Below are 26192 nucleotides of genomic sequence, written 5' to 3' on the forward strand. Positions count from 1 at the left end.
TCTGTAGTAATTGTAATAATTATATATATTTGATATAAAAGAAACTGCAAAGAAGAGAAAGATTTCCACAAAAGTAAGTACAATATTGTTTTTATATAAAACGAAATTTTACACGTGAATATAATGAATTTAAATTAGAGTACCTTGAAAAAGATAAATATAGCACACTCGTTTCTTATCAGATGCTTGATATACCTCCTGTTTGTATACAAAGATGAAACCAGGAAAAGCGAACAGAAGTGTTTTGTCAATATCTCGACCAGTTCGAAATTTCGTTTGTGCATGAAAGTGACTCTAAACATCGAGACAAAAGAAATATAACTCTGTGTCACGTTTGCTCCCAAATTCCGTGTACGAATGATAACATTTTCGCGGGAAACAATCGTAAGAAATAAAGGCTATATATAGCGACGGGAAATACAGTTGTATAAAAAGTAAAGGTTGCGCGGCAATTTCGCAGAAGTATGAGTGCGCTTGGAGCGGTCGATCGATTCTGAACACCTGCTACGCATGACGAATGCTTCGTCGATAGGCTAAAATCAGGTTACTAAAACTAGCTCGTATCGTTTGAAGATCAGTCGTACCGATAAGGAACCGTAGATCGATTGTGAACAATTAAAACGTCTATTGATTACTCTCACTCGTGCGAACGAGTATCGTGAGGCTGGAAAGGAAGCCGACTGGTAAAGCTATTTAGTTTGTCGCGTCGCTACAACGTCACGTGTGAGACATGGAAACAAGAAGTGCCGAATCTATGATCAAATCGTTTGGCGGGAAGAAATGGACGTCTATCGAGAAGATTTTGGCAAATTTTGATTTGCCTATCGAGGAAAGTACCTTAAATTACGAAAGTTTTCGTGTGATTTGCGCTGCTCTGTTTCCACCGGACGAGATCCAGCAAAACGATTGGATGATTCAGAACATTTTCCGTTTATTCGATTGCGATCGCGACGGGATCTTGAAAGGACAAGAATGGAAAACGTGAGTACGCATGTGTGTTCCGTGTAGGGTTGCCAATCTCCTTTTTAGAAGGAAACACTTTCTTTTCTCTTCTCTTTGTCTTTATCTTTTCGCTTGGGTTGAGGAAGGACGCTAGATATTCTTTTCTGACAAAATAGTGACGTACTTGATGATCTATAGCATCATTTATGAGAAGAATTTGGTATTTTTGGTGTCTTCCATAGGGAACATTTAATAAATTTAATAATAATTCGTTTGAACATGATTTTCTATGTACCAACTAATGTATAAAAAACCCATTACGATCAGATCTTACCATAATTCTAACAATATAATAGAAATACGAATTAAAGAACTGTATAGATAATAAAAATGGAGATTTATTCCGTCCTTTGTACTTACTTTACGTAATTGGCAATCCCAGTACCATACGAACCGAATAATAGGCCATTTAATCAAACGTTACGTTCGAATGCCTCACACGCGATCACAACTTTTTCGATACATTGTTCGTTACCGGAAGTGATGCAATCCCAAAAGATCGCGCAAAGATGAATTGAATTGCTAAACGCTGTAAAAGAATGAAAGCCAATGTAATTAAAATTAATCTGCATTAATTCTTTAATCTAAGTTACGTAGCGATACGAAAAAGTATTTCCTATATACTTTGAATTCACATGTTTATATGCTTTTTCTTTATAAATGATGTCGAACAATTCGTTATTTACATAATGAACATCCATCCATCGCCTACGTAGATTCTGCGACTGGTTACGGGTGATGGTCGAACCTGTAATTGCTCTGCTGATCGTGGACGTTCAAAACGATTTTATCGACGGATCTTTAGCCCTTCGTGACTGCGGATGTAATCAAGATGGTGTTGACGTTGTGGAGCCGATAAATTATTTGATAAAGGAGGGGCAATTCGATAAAATTATCTATTCCAGGGACTGGCATCCTGAGAATCACATCAGTTTTTATGAAAATTTGCATTTACGAGAACTACATCCAGACTCGAAGGTATGTGGCGTCATTGGATACTAGAGCTGTCGCGTAATACCTTGTGAGCGTTTAAAAAGTGTTTTATTTCTCCCGACGAATTTCCTTACCGAAATAATTTACCGAACTAACTGTGACGACCAAAGGACCACATACGCCTTTTCCAGTGGAACTTTCTCTTCTTTTGTACTCTTGCACATTTGGCGACCAGACCCGTGCGAGGCGAAGAACCCGTTGTCATCGTCTCTAATTCATCGTGTCCCTTTTAAGGTTTCGCCAGGCGAAACCACTTCAGTAATTTATTTATGATCTTCTTCCGCTATCCTTGCTACAAACTTTTCCTAATTTTCTCCTTTTCCTTTACCTTCTTTTTCTATCTTCTTTCAACGGAGTTACACAAGTGTTTAAACCTGTCTATCCTTCCGATCCTACATAACCATTCGTTCGCTCAAGTATCACCACAGAAAACATTTTTTCCTCGTTCTCACGTATCGCTTGCATTCTGTTTAAACGAACGCATTCACCTTAAAGAACGTTCGACGATATAATGCAGGGTGTCCCAAAAATGTTGTAACACGTTGAAAGGGGTGCAACATGATACAATCCAGAGATTGGGAAACTTTTATTTCAATAATAGATCACGATTGATAACATAGTATAGGCCACGTTTAACTCGTTTGTTATCGAACGTAATTTCATTCTGTAATTCTGATTATTATTTAACAAATGATGGATTTGTTATTCGAAATTTTGGGTAGATAAGAATATTTCCAATCTCTATTATCGACTGATTTGCGACGAATTTAAAGTTTCAATTGATCAAAAACGCAAAAACCCGGATGTCACCGTGACAATCTCTATTCGTCATCGGTCCTTTGTTTCCTAGTAGGAGCGGTTCACGGTTTAAGCACAGTAATCTCTCAAGCGACAATATTGCGTCAGATTGCGATAATTGGGCACTTCCATGTCCAATGGCGACTTATAAAACAGCAAAATTAAATTTTAGAGGTCCTGTCTAAAGCAAAACAAATATACAACATTTTTCAAATTAATCGTTCCAGCATGAAGTTCATAGAAAAGTTGGTCGCGAAGGAAAGTTAACGAACATGATTTTAAATGCGTATAGATAACAAAGGAAAACGCAAAGCCGTTCGACACAGTGATGTTCGCCGATCTTCACTTGGAACAGAAACTCTGGCCCAAGCATTGCGTTATGAACACAAAAGGGTCTGACTTTCATAAAGCCCTCGTGATCGCTCCAGGTGCAGAGCAGGTATGGCAGTTTTCAACGTGAATCTGCGAATGTATATTTATCCACCTAATTTTCGTTGACTATCAATCGTCTTTCAGGTGCTAAAGGGTCAGGATCCAGAGGTGGACTCATACTCGGTATTTTTCGACAACAACTCCAAGAATACCACACAGCTGCTACCACTCTTGAAGGAAGCTCGCGTCACACATGTTTTCATTTGTGGCCTTGCTTACGACGTCTGTGTGAAATCCACTGCATTGGATGGGCTTCGATTGGGTTATCCGGTGGCGGTGATCAACGATTGTTGCCGTGGCGTCGATATAGATGATATCGAGGATACCAAGAAATTAATCTCAGAGAATGGTGGTCTGATCGTTAACAGTGAGGACGTTCTGTCGCTGGTGAATGAGAAAAAGCGAAGTCTTATCATGAGCCATCAGTCGGCGAAAATGATGACCTCGATTTCATTCTCGGAAAGGTCCGTCAACACGTCTGCGGAGTAACACACGGTTAGGCGGGAAAGGTATATACAGGGTGTGTCAACGCGAGAACAGAACAGTCGCAATAGAATCTTTCTTTGTTCTTTTTTTTTAAATTTTTTCCAGCTCTCTTTGTTTTTAAACGAAAGACTATTTATTGTTTTAAACTAGACTCAGGACGGTAGCATACATCTTCGAACAGTCCAATATGGCTGCTTCAAAGAAGAATGTCCTACTCTACTTATCGTATTTCTTTTCAGCGGTTAGTAATTACCGGAACGTCCTGTATTTTGAGCGTTCTCTTTGTAGTTTACTCGAGTCAAGTAACTTAGTTATCGCTTGTAGCGATTAGTAGTGGTTAGAGAGGCACTATACTTAAATATTCATTAAGTTTAACAAATAAAGTTTATGTGTTCGATCAGAATCATTCGATTTTGAACAAGGACATCGGGTATGGTTATGTAACGGTATTTAAGAAGCGTACACGTAATTTATATTCTTATCTACATCACATACATATTTTATATATTACATATGTTCCTAAGTATACTGGTCAAAAGAATTTGTGTATCACGTTCCTAGGTAATTTAGGAAAACAAACAAACCTATACTAAATATTTTGATATACATACATGTCATGTCGTGGCTCTTGCAGTATTAAGTACTTTAACTAGCGATTTAAGTTGGTGATCCTCTAATTACTTGGAACAGTGTATATTAAATTATTACTTAATTTTTTATAAGGCACTTTAACGTCGAAGAAGCGTCGTTTACACATTCCTCTAGAGACTGTGAGCTTCTAGCGAACAATAAATAAAAATGGAATAAATAATATCGTAATTATTTATTAATAGTCAGTCGTTGTTTAGCGTTGCCTGTTTATCAGCATACGAGCAGTTTTCTCAATTTTATTCGCAGACTCGTCGTCTACCGTTAATTTGCAGGCGTACCTATGTCTTGCTCCGCAATCATCGCTTCGGTACGCGTATATCTTAGATGTTGAATTGTATGCCAGTTTTAGACACCTGAGAATACAAAGTACAATAATTTCTATTTTTATAAAATCGTAAATTAAGTATTGATACATTAAATGAAGTAGAATGCCTACCTGCCATCGCCTGGAACAGTTTGCTTCGTGTTTTGATAAACTGGCTTCGCGCTGCTCGCCCAAATCCATAACAGCCCTGGATTCAATCCTCCCGTCCAGAAGTGTTTCCCCTTCAACTTCGAATTCGTTTGCAAACTAGCCAGCACATCTCGTTTTTCGTCGTTCGTCTCGAATTCGAGCAAATGGCCGCCCAATCCGCGACAGAGGCTGGCGGATGACTTCCAGTCGAAGTCACGATCGCTAAAGTGATAGCAACTTTCGCCAATCTTCGTGTAATTCGATGGGCAAGGCTCTAGAAATGAATTAAAAGGTGATATAACAGATAAATAATAAAATTACACGTTAATCGTTATTAATTAAGTACTTTATAGAGTTGCATGTGAGATATGAAAAGAAAACAGGTGTTAAACAACGAGTTTACCTTTCTTTTGATTCATATTTCCCGAAATCACGTAATAAAGCAGCTCTTCTGCTCTCCTCAAGCGATTTTCCAGAAAATCTACTCTGTAGACGAGCTTCTCTATGGCACCTGCAGGAATAAATCACAGTTTCGCAAAGTCTGTTTACATAGTCCAATTCCAAACATTGGTAGCCGTGAAATGTTTTATCGTAGGAAACAAGTTTACCAAGTAGATAGAGATCAGTTTCCGTCACCTCTCTCTTGTTTGGCGACGATATTTTACTCGAAACTGTCAAGGCTTTATCGCCCAGTTTCATCACCTTTGAAGCCCGGGAAGACCTCGAGTCAGAAACGACCCAATTTTCCAATATTTCAGACCATGGTCCTGTTGCTTCGATGGTGGAAACATTTGACAAGCCTAACAATGTTTTGAAAATCTCGTTAGTCATAAGGTAGTCGAACGTCATCAAGATGATAGTATTTTCCTTGTTCATACCAGGAATTCCCATGCAGACGTTCAGCTGGAAAATTAGCAAAAGACACAAACAAACGGATCCTCTATCTTTCACAGTAGACCTGAAAGTGCCGAGCAGTTATTATTACATTAAAATGAGAACGGATTAAGGAAACACTAAATGCTAGTTTTATTTCTTTGGTAGCATACTATCTCTAACTTTCTCTGAGAAAGTCCAAAGGAATGCGCGTCGCTTCATGCAAACCATCTTTAATAAGAAATCGATACGACTAATTAAATATATTTTAATGTATTTTAATCGTTAATAGAATGTCATTATCTCGTTACGATAATTATGTTTATAATTAGAAATATCATGGTGATAAATGTATATCTTAACAAACAATTTATTATCATGGTTGTTATCTTTCAATTGTTAAAAACATCGTCTGAGTTTAAAGCGTTTGGAATTCACATTATGTTATCTTCATTATTTAATGCAATTAATGCAATTGCTTGATCGCGAAAAGTGATTAAAAGATTAATGTTTAATTCCAGTGTATATCTACTAAAATTAATCTATTACGTACGTTGTTGCTTGTATATTGACACTGCTCAATTCGAAGAAACACGCAAAGCTTTTGGATACACTTTGTAACATTATTAATGTCAACGAGTTGTAAATTCTTTTTAAATAGGGCGGTAACTAAAGTGTCGAGTTAATGTTACGATCGTTTTTTTTTTCAACCGTATATCACTTCACTTACATAATACTCGTGAAACAAGGACGTTGCGGTTATTATCATTCCACTTTTGTTTCTTCCTTCGCGTTTCTCACCTGGTCGATCCGCTTCCGTTAGCGAGCCGCGCAAGACTATCGGACCAAGAGATCCGATCGGTAGCCTTCCACTGAACACTTTCTCTCCTCGAAAAAATTAGTCACTTTCTTCCTCGCACGATGCAATTACCGCCAGCGTTTTCACTACAGATTATTAATTTCAATAAACAAATCTCTCTGTAGAACGGAACTCATCGTCTCCTTAACCCTTTGACTGAGAAGAATTTGCGTCGACTGTAGTCCAGACGAAGGGATTGAAATACTGCGAGCTGTTTGATTCTCTGCACGTTTTTAATGAAACAACTATCGTGTAAACAACTATACATTTGATATGTACATAGTGTTAAAAATTTATTTAGAGTCTGGCAATGACAATGGTGCCTCCCAAACTGTTTTTCTTTAAAGTTACAACTGGACTGCGAATTTTACGTATTTATCACACAAGCTAATACGACAAATACATGCCATACATCGTATGTACACTCATTAAATTATTATATGAATTAATAGATTATATTTAACATACATCATGTATATTTTTCGTATGTTTTCTATATTACTGTACGAAATAAATTCATAAAATCCTCAGTCTAATTGTAACTTGTATTACGGTCATAATTACTATAATCAATAAGTCTAATTAAAATATGTACTGCGATAAAAAGTGTGCCATTATCAAAAACAGTTTGGGAAACTCCGGTGTAGCGCAAGGCAGCTATGCACGAGTGAATCGTTCTTCAGTCTTTCGTTTCGCGCATAAATTAGAAGTAGACGGTGAGATTGAGTCGTTCAGTCCCCGATTGGCTGTTTCTGGATCTCGTTTCAGCAGCTACTTCGACGCTGTCCACTGTCTGCAAAATAAAAACTTTCTCAAACACGGAATTCGACGTAATTCATTCGAACGTCGTCAATGGGCCCATTTCAAACATTTCAGATATATCGTGACCACATCGAAAATTATTATTCCTTTTATTCACTTACCCTATCGTCGTCGTCCCAGGACAGTTTCTTGACCCTCTGAGAGACAGAGCAAGCAGGCCAGGCAGGCACCAACGAGTCTGGAAGATCCGCGGAGTAACTGGAAGATTCGCGAGAGCCTGTGTTAAAATTAGTCTTCGCGCTCAGGTCGTTCATGTTCTGGACCAACCCCCCGATGTTGGGGATGTTCGACGTGGCTGATAAACCCGGAGGATTTGGAGCTGGAGCTACTTTATGCCTCGCATACAAAGGCACTTGTCTAGCCGACGATAAACCTGATTTACAGAAACAAACAGTAAAAGATGTCATGTTTTCTAAATTTTCCAAAAGAAAACCCTCGATGTACCTCTGAGAAAATGATAGGAAAGTTAATTACTTTTAATCGTGGCACTGTAAGAGTTCCTTGCCCCGAAGACAGGATTGTCGATGTCCTCGCCGTCGTTAGTCGTCTCTCTCATTTCTCCGTGATTGCTATCATCGACGTTTGCTTGGTCGACGTGATCGTCGTCGTTAGGATCGTTTCCGTCAGCCTCCTCGTCGTTTTCGTCGATGCTGTGCGCGCCCTCGGAACGATTGCCCCTGCAGGAGGCTTCCAGGGTGTCTTGGAGCATATTTGCCCCGAGGACCTGAGGAGTCGAGCTCAGGGCAGAGGGAATAGGCGATTTCTCGCGGTACCCAGTTCCAACAGAGCTTACAGATCCGCTGGCTTTTGGTCTCTTACTGGTAACACGTTCAAAGAAAGGAGCTCGAATTTAAAAAGACTAGATTCGGCTTGAAAAAGAAAGTTTGGAGCTGCTTTACAATATACAAAAGCTTCTCGACTTGGAAATCTGAACTCTTAGATGGAAAACAATACGAGAAGCACTGTAGGATTTGGAGACATTGTGATTGGAAGTTATTGGAAGTCGAAGTTTATATAGTTTATTAGACGAAGAAGATGTCACTGGGTGCAAAAAAGGAGATTATCGTTAATGAAAAAATGAAACTTTTCAGATAATTTTACTGCTTTACTTACTGTTTATATATGTACAAAATTAACACAAGTATAATGACCCCGAGGAGACCCAAGACTGCACCGAAGACAGCGACCAGGAGGACGCTGCTGCCTAGCCAAGCAGGTGCAGCTCTGGCAGCGACCGGTAGTGAGCCACTGTTGGGTATGTGCACGATCACTGGGATCATGCTCGATCTTTAACAGAGATGATCAACAAGAAACTTTAATTAGTAGCGATTTGAAGTAGGTAAGCTTCTATTTTATTTAAAATACAGTCAATGCTATGATTTTTACAAGGAACCATATTATATACATACCTTGGAGGACGTCCTGAGTCGGAAGCCACTGCTACCAATCGCGCCAAGGTCCCATTGATACTCGCTGATGATCTAAGGATCAACTCCCCACTGTCACGTATCTCGAAAGACCTGTTACACAATTAATGTAATTAATATACTCTTATTACCCTCATTTCTGGTGTTTCTAAATATTTTCTTTGCATTCTATATGTTTATAGTACCTTGCATCGGGGCCCCTGAGGGACAAACTGACCTTGTCGTCCCTGTCCCCATCAGCAGCCTCCAATTTCCCTGAAAGTTTCACGGTCAGTGTTCGTCACAATTCTACTGATAAATTCATCGAAGAAAACCGCGCAGGTGAAAGTGGCTTACCAACAATGGATCCCTCCTTCAAGGTTGCAGCGTGAAATTCGTATCTGGGATGTCGAAATCGGGGTTCCCATTCGTTTACATCCTCGACGGAGACATTCACTCGCGACGTGTCGTTCTGAAATATAATAGCAAGCATTTAGCAGCTTGATCATTTCCTTTTAATTCCAAATTTTTAAGTAATCGAATCGTGACCAAATTTGCTGACGCGAGTGTACTTTGTACTCCGATTGAGAGAACAGAGATTTGTTTACCAGCTTAGTGTATTTTTAATTGAATGAACTTACATGATGGCCATCAGTGACGCGGACCAGGAAGCTGTGCTGGACCCTCCTCTCGTAATCCAAGGTGCCCTTCAAGATCAGTTCGCCAGAATTGGTGATGGAGAATCTCTCCAGATCTTCGATCGCCCCAACCAGCCAAAACCTTAAATTCTAAATGTAGAACTCATCATTTCTATTCCAGTTTGTTCGGCAAAAGTTTATTTCTGACTTGAACTCACGGAATCCACTTTGTTCACGCCTGTCGTTAATAAAACGCTCCCAGGTGGTGTGTTTTCAGGGATGCTCGTCTGATGATCTCGTCGTACGAATCTGACAGGCAATCTTCCACCTAATTTGCAACGTTTTGATTGATCGCAGTTATTTCAGAGATTCGAATCGATCAAACGAGACGGTTAATTGCTCACCTGCGGTGGGTTCCACGTTCCAGTCGCTCTCGCGTGAAACGACTATCGTTGAAAGAGCGTATTTGTCTGGATTATCCACCTGTGTAGCCTGTGGATCGAGTATTTATTTATGCAAAATGTAAAGCAACACTTGGCAATCGAGGACTCTTCAGTTGCGCTTTGCCTTAACCTTTAAACTCGCCGTTGGTACTACTACCGTGCATTGAAATCATCCGAGCTGGGTTTGCTTTAATGTTACGTTCACGGTTATTTTATACAGAAGCTAGTGTTTACTTGAACTTTTCACTATAGAGTTCACGGTTTATCTTTTGTACAAAATCAATATTGAGATTAATTTTCAATTTTCAATCACAAGTTGTGTTTCGAATTTTTAGAAATAAATGAAATAACGCTTGCCTTTACGACGATTGTCGCTGGAGATAGGAGTTCGTGCTCGTACAGAGGACGCGTTATGGCGACCTCGGCGGTTTCAGGGTTCAGGGTGAGGAATGGCAGAATTCCGCCTTGGATCGTGTATTTAACTGGAGCGTTGATGCCCACGTCTTGATCCACAGCCTTTATCGGAGCTGGATCCACTTTTAATACCCTCCTCTAAAACGAAATGTATTGTAATCCAAAGATGACATACTTTTTGACAAGAGAAACTTTGTGAAGACACATTTTTATTAGGTGAAGCTACCAGTTGTACCGTTTTTATCTGTCGAGGCACGACAATTTTGTATTGGTCGGTTTGGAAGGCAGGATTCTGATCATCGGCGTCGATCACGTTCACGTGGAGGGTTGTGGTTGATGATTTGGGCGGGTTACCCTGATCCTGAAAATAGATAAGCAATTTTTTTACTGCATCAGGTCGAGTGCGTGCATTCTTCAAGTTTTAACTGAATGAAAATGATGATTTACTTGTGCTCGGATATTGACGGAGAAATTAGCAAGGATTTCGTAATCCAATGGCTTTCTCAAAACCAGAGTACCTTCTAAAGCGTTCACGAAGACGAAATAGTCCTGCGCATAAATGGAGTGTTCTATACATAGGATGTCTCCAAACTGGTGTCAAGAATCAGTTAGAAGTAAAATACCAATAATTGTAAAATATTTAAAATCATAAAAACAAGTACCGAATGAGGTCCTGGAAGGACGGCATACTGTACGGTAGAAAAAGGTCCTGGCTGATCAGCATCCACTGCCCTTACTCCTTGAAGCACCCTCGTACCAACTACAGTGACCTAAACACAACGAAAATTCACCTTAATTCTTCATGTTCTTTCTAAAACAACTTAAAACACGCTTACCTCTGAGATGTTGAGCACGTAAGGCGCATTCACGAACTGCGGGGCATTGTCGTTGGCGTCAGTCACGCGAATATTAACCGGTATGACGAACCCCTTGCATCAGAAACAAATAATTGAGACTGTTGGGTCATCTCCTTTCTATCAGCAAGAAAATTCCAAAAATATTCGGTGCTAAGAATATTGTATAAAACTCACAGGGTCCAAGGTGTGTTTCCTCTCGCAGATGACGTTCACGTAGACACTAGCTGGTCCATCAACGCCCTCCTTGTCCAAAGGTCTGATCAGACTCAGGTTCTTCGAGTACGCTGCAAATGTCACAGGACTGTCGATCTCCTGGAGCCTGAGCTCGATGTCCCCTTGAGGTCCAGGGTCACCTAAGACCCCCAGAACGCCCGCGGTGTCACCGACAGGCAGGTCTTCGCTGACGAAGAGATGCGCAGCGGTGGCACCGTTCTCCAGGAAGCATCGCGCGTCACGGATCACTGTGACGGTATCGCAAACTCGATTATTTATTGTGTTCAAGATTATTTCACGTTCGAGAGAAAGTGGAGTCGAAAGGGGGAAGAAGCTTAGGTGGCAGGAAGTGATAAAAGGAACGGCGATTCTTATTTCTTAAGCTTCCTTGTGTCGCGAGCGATCGTGTTCCAAACGATTCGGATCGAGACGTTGCGTTCATGTGAGACATGTGGTTTTGGGGTTTCCGGTGATTTTCAGAACCGGTTTGCCACTCTTCGGCAGTCAGATGTAAAGGTCGGACTTGCTGGGAAGAAGGACAATTTTCAAATAAAATTTCAATTTAGTGAAAGGTAAAGGTTTCTAATTACCGTTGTAATTATTTGCAATTACAGATGTAATAAGACGTTTAAAATCGCTCTCAAGACAAGGATGTTCGTGACAATGGTTCGTTATAAGACCGAGTTAGTTGATCACTTAAGCGATCGTTGCCTCTGCATAATTCTCCGCGCATGGGAGCCCACATTTTCCGTTATTTTCGATTTAACTGTACCGTTTGTGACTATTTTCGTCTACTAAATTAATTCAAGCACAGACTCTTCGATGATCTATACGTTAAATTCAAAGACAAGAACGATTTCCTACAAGGTCCAAGCAAAACTACCGGAAACAATTTCTGCCTCGAAAAACAAAATAAAATTTACTCGATAGAAAGTCAAGCTTCTAAAGTTGAAACGTGAGCGACTCGCGATAACGTTTCGTTCCCGTTTGGGGCTAACCTCCACCTTTGACATGGTAGAAACCTACATTTTAATGACCGACGGAGCGTTCGCGATGAGTCGTGCAGATAAGAAAACAAAAATATCCAGATTCACACAAACGTGACGTACGAATCTGTACATGTCCACTAAAACGTGCACACGCAAGCGTTATTTAACAGGAGCGCGTGCACGAGGGTTAGACGTGCGCGCTCCCTTGGAGCGGAATTCCGCCCGCTGCCAGCTCATGGCGTACATCGTCGATGCAACAACGTTCCGGCGTTGCCTTTCGTAATCTTTTTCACCGCAGTCGAAGACTTTTCCAGAAGAAAACGATAGTATTAATTCCAATTAGAAGAAATTTATGCCTACTGTACAGTTCGCGTTCGGAGGCTGCCATTGGTAGCGGCTCGTTCCGTCTGCGAGGTCTCGCGCTATTCTAGCTATTCCATTTTCGAATTAAATTATACTAAGAACCTCTAATTAATGTGCGCAATTATGTTCAACGTATTCCTCCAGGATGTCTCCACGATTTTTCCAGGATTATCGCCAAGATACGTTGTCGCGAATGGTTGGAGTGACGAGGCTAAACGAAGTGTCTTCTTCGATTGTTAATTTATTCACCGTACTCTATGTATAACGCGACAACGAGAAGCAACGCGTATTCACACGGTTCTAAGTAGCGAGGCGAAGTAAACGCTCGTTTAAGCGTTATCTTAACGACGGACACGTTTCCGGTACGAGATAGCAGCTAATTGGCATGTAAATGAAAAACACTGGTCGTTTTCGATGAAATGGAAAATTATGAAAATAAAGAACGTGTCCGAATGTCACGAAAGGTCGCGAGAAAAAGAGACACGAGTCTAACCCGTTGGCCGCGAACATAATTGCGAGATAAGAATTAACGAGATAAGGACTGGTTACGGCGTCAACGAACAATGATCGCGCGTAGAAATTAATTTAAATAAAAAAGAATATTAAATACAGGGAGAAACATTACGGGCCATCGATAGGACGTCTGTCGCAACGCCATGTTTTGATTGCAACGTTTCGTCCGCTCGGCGTAAAAAAAAAATTGATTAAGAAAGGTTCACAACACGCAACGAGCTGAGCATTCGAAAGTATCGCCATTCCTTCGCACTCAACGCGACCCGATTGCCGCGCTGGCTGATTTCCACGAGTCCTTTGAGGAAAACAAGAAAAGAGGACGAGTTCGAGTCGTGTGTCGGGATTTTCGCAACTATGACGGCTTTCTAAGTGGTTCGATGGCGGTCTGGGCCTGCAAGTGTCGCGAGGAGCATCGAAGGGAAACGGAAAGGCCAGGAAACGTGGGGAAATTTCGTGGCCCGTGTCAGAGCCGAACTCCTCTTCGCGATTCTTGTGCGTAACCGTTCGCACGCGATCAACCGTGCGATGAAACGGAAGAAGGGGCCGATTAAGGTCGCGGTTGAAGCGGATAGAGGGATGCCGGAGGTGGGAGGGGGTCAGCAGGACAATTCAGGAAATAGAAGGGACGAAAGGGAGGCAGGAGGCGCATGAATGGCGTGAGAAAACTCGGAGGACCCACATTGGCCGTGTAAATGCGCCGTGCAGCACAGGATTGGCAGGATCCTCAGAATGTTGGGTCTCATGGCGATCCAAGGACATCCTTCACCGGTCCCAGCACCGGCAGATGCATCTGCAAATCGAGGAAAAACGATTATGAGGACGAAGGAAGATTAAGGGCAATTTGTTTTATTTCCCAAGAAGATTTATTGACTTAAGTAATGTCTGAAATATGTGTCATTGCGTCATTAGGTGTAGTACTACTCAAAGTAACACAGTATCATTATATAATCATGTATGCAACTGGCTGCATCGAGGGCATGATTCTAATATTTTTATTTGCTAAATGCACATACCTTTTGGTTATGTCTATTTATTATATCAATATGAATCACAAATGCATAAAATCTGTAGTTTAATCATTAGGTCTGGGTTAGATCTGACACTACTCTACAGTATTATTGTGTAATCGTACAATCATATAGAATATGTAACCACCCTATTATGGTATTGTTCACATGGTTGTGTGAATAACTACCTTCCTGTATGAAGAGCCTAATACTTGTTACAACTTTATATTAAGTAATCCTCGACAGAAAAGCAACAGTCTCAGTACACAAACCTACACAGAAGGTCCTAACCAGAGGTCCAGCACATGTTCACTAGGGCATCGTCAGAAATTCACGTGACGCATATCATAGGGTTGCATTCGCGAGTGGCGTGACAAAGGCAGGCCTCTGGCAACAAAAGCAAGAGCAAACATTTGTCGGATAGACGTTGGATCATCGAGTGACGGGTCGAAAAACGAGCGTCTGTGCCTGCAACAGGCAAACATAACGCGTGGTTAGAAAGCATGCGAAGAAACTACTTTATTACGTGAAACCTAGATACGTGGAACGACATCCGAACCGAGGGTGGGGGTGGCGAGAGCGATAGTTTGTCGATCCTTCAAAACCAAAGAAGGCCAACGTTGATCCAAGCGCGGAAAATTAGCTCCTCGATCGCGGAAAAATTCCCATCGACCCTGGGAACGGGATTTCCCATTCCTTTGACCATTTTAGAATTCTTTCCAAACCACGAGAGGCGTAAACGTTAGTTGCAGTTAGTAGAACCACGTTCCTATTGTTCCGAACTCCAACACGATTCTTCATACTCGTCATAAGCACGCCAACAATCGTGAAACAGATCTGTGGATCGTTTCGCGCCGCATCTAGATCCAACCGATCGGCGATCTGTGACCCGAACGATAACTCGTCTCAGAAATGACAGACTGTTGAAACAGTTGGCAGCCATTGCTCAAAAGTCGTGTCCTCGCCACAAGAGAGTGTAATCACCGTACCCTTGCTAAAGTCGCCGATTAGATTTCCTATCGGGTGGAACAAAGCGGTAAAAGGAATCGCCGCGGGAGAGTAGGCGGAAATAATCGAAGGAAAAAGGATTCCTAGGGCCAAACGATTTATACGGGATACGCGAGCCGGATACGGCGGTTATGTGGGCCACGATACTCCTCAAATTCACGGACCGTAAACTGAAACGCACTGCCATGGGCAACCGGCGTAAAGACCTCCCCCCTGGCCACGATTCGCGATGCAGACGATTCAATGGTGGTTCGAGAAACGTTTTGATGAATCACTTCGTTCCGTCTGCAACGTATCGCCGTACTTTCACGATCGGAGGAACGGAATCCAACAGACTTTCAACGTTTGACTTGTGGAACAATGCCGGTTCCTTTAAGAAAGCTGGCAGCTTTGATGCGAAAGCTTGCTGATACCAAATATTGGGACTGAGAAGATGAAATGGAGATCCTTTTCGGCAAAAATTTAGTGCCATCAAGGGACCATGTTTGCGCGAGGACAAATAGAATCCCGAGTACTCGGAATGTCGAGGAGTGAAGAAGAGGGGTCGAACTTTGACCGATAGCAACGGCCCCGCTAATGACAGCAGTAAAATGGCTGGAGTATACACCCTGTCTGGCTGAACCCAGGACTGCGCTTGTATTGGTGCATGGTCACTTTGTTGTGCAATTGCGACCCCTCGAAATCGATGCAAGTTTTCGACCAGTGCGTTCTTCGACTCCACCCTCCAACAGTCGAAGGTTTTCCTATCTGTTTATCAAGCTTTACTTCTACTCTATCAAGACTAAAGAACCCAAAATTCAATGCATTTAAAATAACTCCTTCGCGTCTAAATGCTTACCACAAGAAGCATACGATGATCTCCAGAGCACTCCGATCTTCCAGTTCCTCCTCGTTCCCCCAAGTCCTTGTCACGTATCAACAACCACTGAATATTCCTCTTAAATCGTCACCATTCACTCAACTCGATCACGAAACTATCGTCGACATCAGCAACGATCAAACTTCTCCAACGAACACTTCCCGCCTTTCCTCGCGACGAACCCCTTCTTCGACGCTCCCATCGCGCAGAGCAACCCTGACACCATCGACAAGCACCCTGAATATTTATTTTACGCGTTCCCGTGGCAGACGAGTCCTTATAACCGACTGTTCCTCCGTTTTCTTTCTTTTCGTGATCCCCACGCCCGTGCACCTCGTCAACGAAGGAACCTATAGGACGCACCTGTCCGCTTTCAGCCAGCAGGACTCGCCACTACGAAACGCGGACGAGCAAAGTGCGCGGTAGAGCGGCACTCGGGAAGTCGGTTCACCATTGTTAGGTAGGGGGAATCGACGACCAACCGAGGCGCCTTCCTGGCCCTGCTTCGAACAGGTGTTTACTTTCGTCAGGAGGAAATTGTACGAGTACGTGTCCACGGGTGCACATGCAACTGCGCTGCCCTCACCATCGGCCTCGTGAAAGCCGAAATCCTTCGCTGGGAAGACTGACGGGGTCTGGTTGCATTGTTTTTAAACCTTTGAGGCGATTTTAATTGGGAGACGTACGAGGATAGAAGCGTGCGATATCTATGCCTAATTGTGGTGGTGAATTAGGAATAACGCAGGTGAGAGTAGAACTGACGGATTTGTTGATTCTTGAGAGGATTGGATATCGGTTCCTTTGGTATCGTTTTGTTGGAGAGGTGCAGGATCTCCCAGCCGAGTTTAGACTTCAGAAATGCGAGGTTTATCCCTTGACTGATTGGTAGAATTAATTTTGTGAAAATTAGAAATAAAATATTGAAATTGTCGGAGGACGTGTATGCGTCTATTTAGAGCACAACCGGTTACGTAGAGTTCAAGCTGGTCGCACTTCACGCGATCGCATGTCAAGAGGTGTTTGTCGAACAGATTGAACGCTATCGATCTTTTTTTATGGAATTTCTATATTTTTACAAGGAGACTTTCCAAGGAGACGTCGTTCCAGTTAGTCTCGTCTTCAGATTTTCGGTTATCGTCGAGAATGGCCGAAGGTACGAGGAAGAACTCCTTTTCGTTTTTAAATAAACGTTTACAAAGTTACTCGAGGCGCTACAGCGATCGAACAGTGAAATACAAAGTTACATTGATCATTTATGCGATGTTATAGACGCATAGAACGAGATAGTGCATTCACATCAAGGGGGTTCCGTTCCACTGTACGTAAGCGTCTTGCCATCTGCAATAAATCAATTATTCATTCCGTTATTCATGCAACTGGATCGATTGCTTGTTGCAACATACTTTACAAAACTGGGTTTATAAAGTTACTCGTCTTAAGAACGATTCTGGAGCCATATTAATGCGAACGAACTAGAAATCGTAGGATGTGTAACAAGAATACTCCAGAAAGAATTGACACATTGACACAGTAATCGTTATTAATCGATACACTGATTCTGAATGCAAGACTGGTACTTACTTGGAACGAATAAGCTTCTCCAACGGGGTCGCAGCAATGTCCATGCACTCTTTGCTCGAACCCTCGAACTCTGAATCGTTTGCTGAGTTCGATCTAGTGTCCACTGTCAAAGTAGCATGGCTGCCGCCGCAGGTGAAGTACTGAACGTCGAATCTTGCAAAAGAACAGTCATCACAGTCAGAACAGTCATTACGAGCATTACGAACATGTTCCTTCCCCGTGTATGGAATATTTACAAGAAGAACTTATCAAAGAAAGAGAGAACGTACAGACGTTCAGCGTGATAATTCCTAAGCAATTCCCGATTGGTGTTGAAGAGGACGCCATGGTGGCCATGGCAAAGAGTGACCCAAATGGGAAGACTGGGGGTCTTGAGACGAGAGCCTGGTTGTTTGGTCGTTTGGCCATCGCCCTCGTGCACCAAGAAGCCTATCTCGCTCCTCACGAGGACGCCCCATTGAGGTATGGCCTTGAATGTCACAAGGAAACTGAGAAACGAGGCTGAGAAAAGAAATGATGAAACTTACGTATGTATTTTCATCTCCAACGTGTAAGACTCCATTGTGTAGATGAGGCGAGGCACGACCAGTTAAGGAAAGCATCACAACGCTGGTGGGGCCTTCTTCAGGGCAACCACTTAGTATCGAGGCTCTGGGGTCTTCGAGGTCAGCTCGTATTCTGCATTGGACAATGAATGTTTAATCGACGTTCTACAGTGATTTTACTTCTGAATTTTATTTCGTTTGGAAGGTACTCTTAACGAAGCGATAAATTACACGAGTGCTTACTTCGAAAGGTTTCTAGAAAGCATGGCGCTGTACAGCAGCAACTGAGCACCAGGACCACCCTCATCCTGGAACTGAAACTCGATGTTACACGTCAATCTTTTATTTATAAATCAATTGGAAAGGTAATCTGGCCGTCTTACCAGGTACAAGTATCTTTTGATGAATATTTGGAGATCGTCCAGGGAGTCGAACTCGAACAAGTGCAGCTGAAAGTAAATTATTCGTTGCTACATATTTATAAGTTCTTCAAGTGCGACGCATAGGAAGGAAATTGTGAGAATGCGTGGACAATGGAGCGATGCGCCTTATTATATTAAACAATGCGTTGAAAGTGGCCGTTAATTAAAACTTGTTTTGAATTAGGCCCTCTAAACCAAGTACTAATGAGATGGAAAATTAAGCGAAGAGAAAAACAATCAAAATATATCGAAAGTTTCACTGGTTTCAGTGCTGGATGGCGAGGTGCACGGTAACTCGAGCAGGTGATCGTCTAATCATCTGGGGCAGTGTGTTAATAGCATGTTGAAGCCAGTGGAACAGTTGATCCTTTAATTATCCTTAGCGCATTTACGTACGGTCTCAGTCAGTCCATCCTGGAAGTATTGCACGCTATGCTGCAAATAGGGTGTCTCCTGAGGTAAGGCAACCACAGCCCTCGGCACGTTCGCGTTTCCTGCGACACTTTGATTTGGCGAGCAACCAGTATTTTGCACGACGAATCCTCCGGCGCATCGCCAAATGATCTCGGCTATCGCCGCTGTCAGGACATCGATTTGCCTGTCGTACGACGGTTTCAGCAGGCTACCAACAGAAATAATTGTCAGAACTTTCGATTGCTTCTCGATATCATTGATACCGTTCCGACAACCTGACCTGAATAGCGATCACGTTTCTCGCGCGGTATAATTAACACCGGAGCTGTTGCGTTTCTTTATTTACCGAAAGTGTAGCAATCATTCACAGGCAGGAAAAGTAATTGGACAATTTTAGAGGTTTAGAAACTTTGGGTGGGATCAAGAAGACCTTAAGGATCAGGCATGATGGAGAACAGCATGAAATTAAATAGTTCAAGGTCTGTTGGGCTAGAATTAAAGCTACTCGAAGAGTTCGAAAGGTAATTAAACACTTTCGGAGATTTATTACTCAAGAATTGAGTTTCTAAGATAGTCCGACATTAAGTTTCCTGTTTTTATAAAGTAAAATCGTCTTGGTGAGGTATTCAAGAATTGGTATTAGATAGACTGGAAAGTAATGTAGTTTCCTTTACATTAAATTCAAACAAATTTTTATTTTTAATCGATTATGTAATCGCCCTTGTTATTAACAGCCTTTTTGGCTTAACAGCCTTAAAATTGCAAAAACGACATTACTTTTCAGTCCACCTAAAATATGAATTTGTACCTATGAAAATGTAACGTGGAAGACATTTACCTCTCTGGGTTCGTATGGGTTTCCTGTCTGTTGCACTTGAACAGAAAGTGCTTCAGCATGATGGCCTGAACCGCCGTGACGAGGCCTCTCGTCGTGTTCCGTGGCGATCGTAATCCAAACGCCAAGGTCTGGCCATAAGGTCGCAAGGTTAATCCGGTTCTTGCCCATTCTGGTTTCGGTGGAGTAGCGGCGCTTCCGAAAACAAGACCCCTCAGAGTCTGCCATTCGAAGATGCAAAGAATAGTTCGATATTCTACTGTTAATCTTTAGCTTGAAAAATATTAGGTCACGGGAAATCCTATCGTGACATCCTAACTAGAAATTTTAATGTCCGTCATCAGAAATAAAAGGAATCCTTCGATCCATCAACGTTCATCGACATATGCGATGAATAAATAAATACGAGATAATTCCCACCCATCAAAGACAGGATTTCCCCACAGAAGAGACCTCGATCAAACAAAATTACCATGCACGTTTCCTCGTCGATGGGTTTGCCGCCAATTACCGCCGTCTTCGTCAGCGTCCTCGTGTTCCTCGGGTATATAATTTTTTCTGAAATCAAAGACACATCGAGGAGTTAACGTTGACATTGCCCACTGTGCAGACTCGAGTACGTTCTCCACCTGGGTACAGTTCATCTGGCTCTCCCATAAGCGCAGCGCACCTGGCAGCTCTCGCGGACAGTAACATCTCTCTCGGACTTCAACTTCAAAAGATACCGAGATTCTACATGTAGGCCGAACCAAGGTACCACGAATCGAAGCACTGTAGTCGAGAAAGACCGAATTCGCGTTCGAGCGTCGAGTTCGCCGTCGAAATCGAACAGCGAACGGCGGAACGGAAGCGGGACATCCACGTGGCTCGGGGACAGGCTCGCGACGTTCTGCCTATTGTCACCTGGTGATGCACACTGGCAAGCTATCGAATATCAATTGGGGATTCGTGCAGGACTCCAAGACCCTTTATATACCGCTTATCCGCGCCTCGTATCTCGAGAAGTCCGTGAAAGTTTGAAGCGCACGAAACGCGTCAATTTCGGATGTCCGAAGACACTTCGGCTGGATGGAGGATAGACATGCCCCAATAACGTCTGTCTGTCTCCGTACATGTCTCAGGCCACGCGAGGAATACCAAGGCGTAATGGAATCTCGCCGTTTGCCATTGTCGAGACCGGAAACAACGGCGCGATTCTTCGAAAGGGAGGTGGCGAACCACTTGGATCTTAATTGCCGTTGACGCGACGCTTGGCACGAGCCGAGCCTCGAGATTGGTGTATCGAGTACGGGATGTGTCGCACGTAAGAAGATCGATGTATATTTTAAGGTGCAGGGGGTGGTTTGGATATAAATTGCGAAGTTTTCACGGAAATGCAGGGAACTGGTTCCTAGATTTTTGTAGTTGAGCCATAAATCCCGCGGTCTAATGATAACACTATTAAAAAACACATAAATGGCAAAGGAAGTGTAAATTGTTGCCAGGACCGTTACCAAGCGATGAACAATCACACAACGCCTTATGCTTGATTTTAAATGCCTTCGTTTATTTATTTTCCTCAAATCACTAAATCATACCTCCACGAGGGTGGAACGCGTTATTTTCAGAACGAAGTGTAATAATGGGAGTCAAGGCTTTTTCACAATTACTCGAACCGTTGAACGCGGAATGCACTTCCGCAATTCCGAATCTGGCGCAGTGGAAAATTGAAAATGCCGTTTCGACCGAAATAATTTGATGCACCGCGGAGTAATCGCTCGCCCTCTAACGTGTTCATCTTTTCATTTACCGTTTTACTGTTTCTCTATATGTGGCTACGGTTGCGCACCGTTTACAGTTGCAAACTGGATCGCGTGACAGCCTAAGCTTCGAAAAAAAAAAAAAAAACAAAAAACACGTATGTGTACCTGAGTCAATTCTTCCTTGACACGTCCTGCTTCGCAAGGTTCTTTTTTCGAGGCATTAGTTTGGCTGTGAGAACGAATATTCCATGAGCTTCAAACGATCGTTTGCAATCTTCTGGGTAGGGAGAAATGGAGGGGAACTTGTAATTGGAAAGAAGTTAATACTTCGCTATTTATAAGTCGAGTTTCAACATTTTTCTTAAATACTTACAATAATAAAAGAATTTTTGTGGCATTCTTTAATTGTAAGAACAAACCACAATTTCGTAGCATTTTTTTCAAATTTATTTTCAACTTTCCATCATCGTAGAATTCAGATATCTTCCAGACACGAGAATCGCTCGTTCATAGACAATGAAAAAAAAAAAAAGAAAATGGTGGAATGTGGGTAGCGTTAGAAGATCCTATCAGGCTTTCTTCCAGACTCTGGACGCATGTTAACGGTGAATAACACGTGGTTATTCATTTCTCACACAATCCCATGTGTAACGGGGGTGTGCTCGTCTCGATTGCTTCGGCGCCTCAGGACGAATCGCGTGCTCGCGTGCAATCGAGTCTATCGAATTACGAATTCGCGTCGGAACAGGCATCTGCATTCGCCGATTACACCTACCGATATAACGCAGCTTAATTTACCCCTCGCGAGTCTGCTACTCTCCGCGAATCATCGATCTGATTCGCGCATCTATACTTGGGGGGCCTAAAAAAAGCGTCTTGGCCGCCTCGATCGACTCAAATTCGTTGGAGGGATCGTGGAATTTGGCTTGGCCTCGAAATTTATCTGTTTATCGATTTATTTAGTTGTTTGACACCCTTGCCTGGTAGCCAGATTGTAGTATAGTGATGTGACACGTTTTTGTTATTGGGGCAATCGGGATAAAATAATTTTCTAGGTAGGAGGGGAGATTATTTATTATAGCGAGCTACTCTAAGTATGATATGACAAATGCACAGTGTAATTTCTTGAAGGAAGCGGAATTACGAAAATCTATGGCGTTACGTTCTGAAAAATCCAGGTATCTGTATGTCTTGTTAGCCATGCATTAGTAATGGGGGATGAACGGAAAATTAGAGTTAAAGACGATGTCGAAATAACTCCAACAACCTCCTTTGATTACTCTTCCTTCGACTTCAATACTGTTAAAATCATAACTAGGTGGTACGTGTGTGCTACTGAATGTAATACTATGACATTTGGTAACGTTCAATGGTAAATCCTTTTTTGGCACCTAAACTCAGTCTATTTCAGTCCTCCTGCACAAGGAAAGTATCCTCTGGATTGTAATAATGAAAAATAGTTTGTCAGAATGCTTCAGAAAGGATCTTAACGAAGATAAGATATAAACTTCGGTAAACGCCAAATGGAACATTGGAGAAAAAGTACTGTAGCTTAACTAATTATGTCTTACTTACAAAGAAACTAGAAACCAAAGAAAGCAAATTACCGTTTTAACGACTAGGAGTGATTAAAGAGGTTTTCCACTTAATAAGGAATCCAGGATCGAAGTATTTTTCTTCGTATTCATCGAGGATGAACGTCCAATTAAAAGCAAGTATATGCTCTACTACATGCGTGTGTTTAATTATATTTATTCAACTTCAGGTACTCTGCAGTGGAAATGATTAAATTACACAAATTAAGGAAATTCCCCCACTTTGTCTCCCATTCCTCCACTGTCCTCCACAAAATGATTAAGACACAATGGTGTACTATACCTATCAAGCTTCGACACTATGAGAGTACACAGTTCGAAAGTGCATTGCAAGGGACATATAATTTTCAAATGTCATGCAAAGCGCTACAGCTCTATTTACACGTGCTCCACGCGTCAGGTGACGATCGTACCTTTCTGTCGAAGATACACCGGTTTCTCAGCGCGCATTTCCGTGCAGTGTCTCTTCCCACATGCCGACGACACCGTTGCTGTCTTCGAACTCGAATTGGTGCCTTCTTCAGTTTCCTCTGGCTCCTCCATCTCAGCAACTGATTCTTCAACGAAAATGACAAGTTCCTACAGACGTGCAGACATCATTCAACGAACACTCTGTTGCTTCGACAGATTCGTCACACGATTGCAAATGACTCCGAAAGGACCCGAAGCGTCAAGTTCAAAGTTTTATCTGTGAAGATAATCTCGACAATTCCAAGGATGAACGAAGAGGAACTGGACACGCGTCTCTGGCGAAGTTTGCAAAGGTTTGCGAAGGTTCGCGATGTCTGGCTGTCCTCAGGGCGACGTTCGATCTTCCAGGAGCCGATCGATGGTCTTCTTCGGACGTATTAACAAGTAGAAGAGGCAGTCAAGTGCTCGTTGCTGCATCGAGCTACCTGGACTGACAGGAGTTAATAATTCCGGCAGCTTTAGGCCGAGTCGGTTCATCGAGCCGCGCACGAGCTACCATCCCACCAGGCTGGGAATACGTATATGCATAACATCGAGCCGTGAACTCGAGGATACTAGCCTAACACCTTGGGCAATCCGTGATTGGGACGATGGGAAAAAGTTTCGCGCGTCAGACCTACGTTTTCGCCTTCGACGTTGCCTGGAAACTTCAACTCTACAGCGAAACCGTAGACCACTGGTTTTCAAACATTTTGGAAGATTAAATAGAAGAGAACATTTCTGAGCCTGAAATTCATAGAGGAAAGAGTGTTTAAGAGGATGACTCTGAGAAAAATATTTATTCGACACCTCCTTACGTTAAACTATCAACCTACTGAGTCCTCAAACTGATTTTCATTATAATGAATCTATACGTACACAGATGATAGCTTTTAAATTCGATTTTACGACTATACGGTGCTCTCTTGCAATGTGTGTCTGAGGGAACGGCACAGAATTGATTTCCGCACCTAAACACTAGCTCTCTTAGACATCATGCATGCCTTGAAGAATAAGTATTTTATCTGGACTCTTCAAAGGAAAATCGACCATAGCTTGAAACGAGGAGGATCGTTAACATCCAACCGTCAATCGAATGCTGCGGAACTCGAGTTACTTCGCAAGGTTGTTACATGCTTACTGAAGTTCTCGAGGTAGTCGAGTAATGCTTTTATCCCCGCATACACAGTCGAATGCTCGTATGCATTTGATTGCGTTTACATGTGCAGCTCGTCTCGCACGTGTGCAATTTCGCGATTTTATCGCAGCTACCGATCTTACAATGTTAGCACGCGTTTCGTGGCATTCTCATTGGAAATGGATAATCGAAAACAAAAGCCTGCATCTCGTGTCGAGGGCTGTAGGTACGGTAAAAATAGGAAGCATGGTCGCCAGGTCAAGAAGTGGCGTTAAATGCTATAGGAAGAATTTGAATGAAGTATCAGTCGCGAAAAAAATAGAAATGAATTATTTTACATTAAAACACAGTGTTAGAGCCCTCGTACGTTATATGTAGTAGGAGGTATTATTCAACATGTCGAGCATACGTTTATCAGAGTATATTTTATCTCCGTAGAGTAAAGGTTAACGACCCAATTGCATAATTTTCTAGACACAACTATGTAGAGGAAACAAACTCGGCGCCAATGCGAGCTGCCCTCGAGTATCGAATAATTTTGCCTAGATCCATCCACGTGGGGGGTGGGGAGTCGTTAAACTTCCAACGAAAAGCGTATCTTATCGCTCTCGTCCATAATTACCAATTTCCTGGCTATCATGCAGCCACCATCAAGATTACGTCGGCTGGTTAAGTTCAAGTTCGCGCTTGTTCGAAATAGATGCTCCATATTTGGCCTTCGAAAGTGCGAACCGAACTTCCCAGTGCATACGTTTGCGTGCATACTTATGTACACAGAAATATTTGGATTTACATGTGCATAGCTGCGTGATTAACGCGTGCTTGAAAGATTAAAGGTCTACGCATTAAAACGTGACTCTTCGATGTATTAAGTTACAACTTTGGTACATTGGGGTTTATGTGTAAACAAAAGGTTTAGTTTGATTCATCGTTGAATGTATTCCGTATGGTATGAAAGCCCTTTCATTTGAAATCATTTTGTTTTAATTGTTTTTTTCATCCATGTACCAAATATTTTATTTATTGATATCCCTTAGAAATCCTTGCAAATCTGTTGGTATCGTATACCCAATTACGGTAACAACGATGGTATTGCCATCTAGTGACGAGTGATGAACTAATTTATATACTCTATCCTTTTCACACACGTTTTCTATCTCTCTCGCACGTCAGCTAAACTAGTGGCGCCATCGGTGGTAAAATGTCCAAGTTTGTAGCGAAAATAGTTCCTTCATTTTTTATAAGATGGCGTCATTGTAATGAATTTCTTTTATCGTACATAAATGCTTAATTAGTACGATTCCTTGCTTCATAACACTACAATACATTAATTAAAATGCCAAATGTGCCGTTTTTATGAAAAGATACTTAAGGCAGTAATAATTATCGA

At 42.2% G+C, this 26192-nt stretch overlaps 4 protein-coding genes across 7 annotated transcripts; 1 reads left to right on the top strand and 3 right to left on the bottom strand.

Annotated features, from left to right (window-relative positions):
• Nucleotides 1–36: 36 nt before the first annotated feature.
• Nucleotides 37–4537, top strand: LOC128886468 (nicotinamidase-like). The gene is made up of 4 exons (XM_054141389.1): nt 37–981; nt 1719–1980; nt 3086–3232; nt 3310–4537. The coding sequence occupies exons 1-4, from the start codon at nt 731–733 to the stop codon at nt 3712–3714; spliced, it is 1065 nt and encodes a 354-aa protein (XP_053997364.1). The 5' UTR covers nt 37–730; the 3' UTR covers nt 3715–4537.
• Nucleotides 4538–4546: 9 nt separating this feature from the next.
• On the bottom strand, nt 4547–6514 carry LOC128886469 (C-type lectin domain family 9 member A). 3 transcript variants are annotated; one of them, XM_054141391.1, is made up of 6 exons: nt 6420–6514; nt 5695–5774; nt 5425–5616; nt 5220–5327; nt 4799–5090; nt 4547–4715 (listed from the first exon to the last, which is right to left on the bottom strand). In XM_054141391.1, coding segments are annotated over exons 1-6 (834 nt in total). In that variant the 5' UTR covers nt 6422–6514; the 3' UTR covers nt 4547–4555. The 3 variants fall into 3 exon arrangements, with proteins under 3 accessions (XP_053997366.1, XP_053997367.1, XP_053997365.1); XM_054141392.1 differs by having other exon boundaries at nt 5695–5719; nt 6420–6498; XM_054141390.1 differs by lacking the exon at nt 6420–6514 and adding an exon at nt 6243–6346.
• Nucleotides 6515–6654: 140 nt separating this feature from the next.
• LOC128886327 (protocadherin-like wing polarity protein stan) lies at nt 6655–16646 on the bottom strand. The gene is made up of 18 exons (XM_054141068.1): nt 16060–16646; nt 13886–13996; nt 11303–11589; nt 11108–11200; nt 10934–11041; nt 10719–10820; nt 10498–10632; nt 10215–10409; nt 9819–9906; nt 9633–9742; nt 9418–9564; nt 9134–9248; nt 8983–9052; nt 8780–8890; nt 8484–8657; nt 7845–8188; nt 7472–7743; nt 6655–7341 (listed from the first exon to the last, which is right to left on the bottom strand). The coding sequence occupies exons 2-18, from the start codon at nt 13947–13949 to the stop codon at nt 7252–7254; spliced, it is 2505 nt and encodes an 834-aa protein (XP_053997043.1). The 5' UTR covers nt 13950–13996; nt 16060–16646; the 3' UTR covers nt 6655–7251.
• A 521-nt stretch (nt 16647–17167) lies between these two features.
• Nucleotides 17168–24871, bottom strand: LOC128886463 (inactive ubiquitin carboxyl-terminal hydrolase MINDY-4B). 2 transcript variants are annotated; one of them, XM_054141381.1, is made up of 10 exons: nt 23628–24871; nt 20350–20435; nt 19881–20098; nt 19025–19250; nt 18590–18655; nt 18450–18520; nt 18189–18339; nt 17931–18130; nt 17662–17814; nt 17168–17418 (listed from the first exon to the last, which is right to left on the bottom strand). In XM_054141381.1, exons 1-10 carry the CDS (start codon nt 23755–23757, stop codon nt 17373–17375), a joined length of 1347 nt encoding a protein of 448 aa, XP_053997356.1. In that variant the 5' UTR covers nt 23758–24871; the 3' UTR covers nt 17168–17372. The 2 variants fall into 2 exon arrangements, with proteins under 2 accessions (XP_053997356.1, XP_053997358.1); XM_054141383.1 differs by lacking the exon at nt 23628–24871 and adding an exon at nt 20507–21801.
• Nucleotides 24872–26192: the final 1321 nt, after the last annotated feature.

Source organism: Hylaeus anthracinus, unplaced genomic scaffold (assembly GCF_026225885.1).
Source record: "Hylaeus anthracinus isolate JK02 unplaced genomic scaffold, UHH_iyHylAnth1.0_haploid 11982, whole genome shotgun sequence".
Classification (NCBI taxonomy): Eukaryota; Metazoa; Arthropoda; class Insecta; order Hymenoptera; family Colletidae; genus Hylaeus; species Hylaeus anthracinus.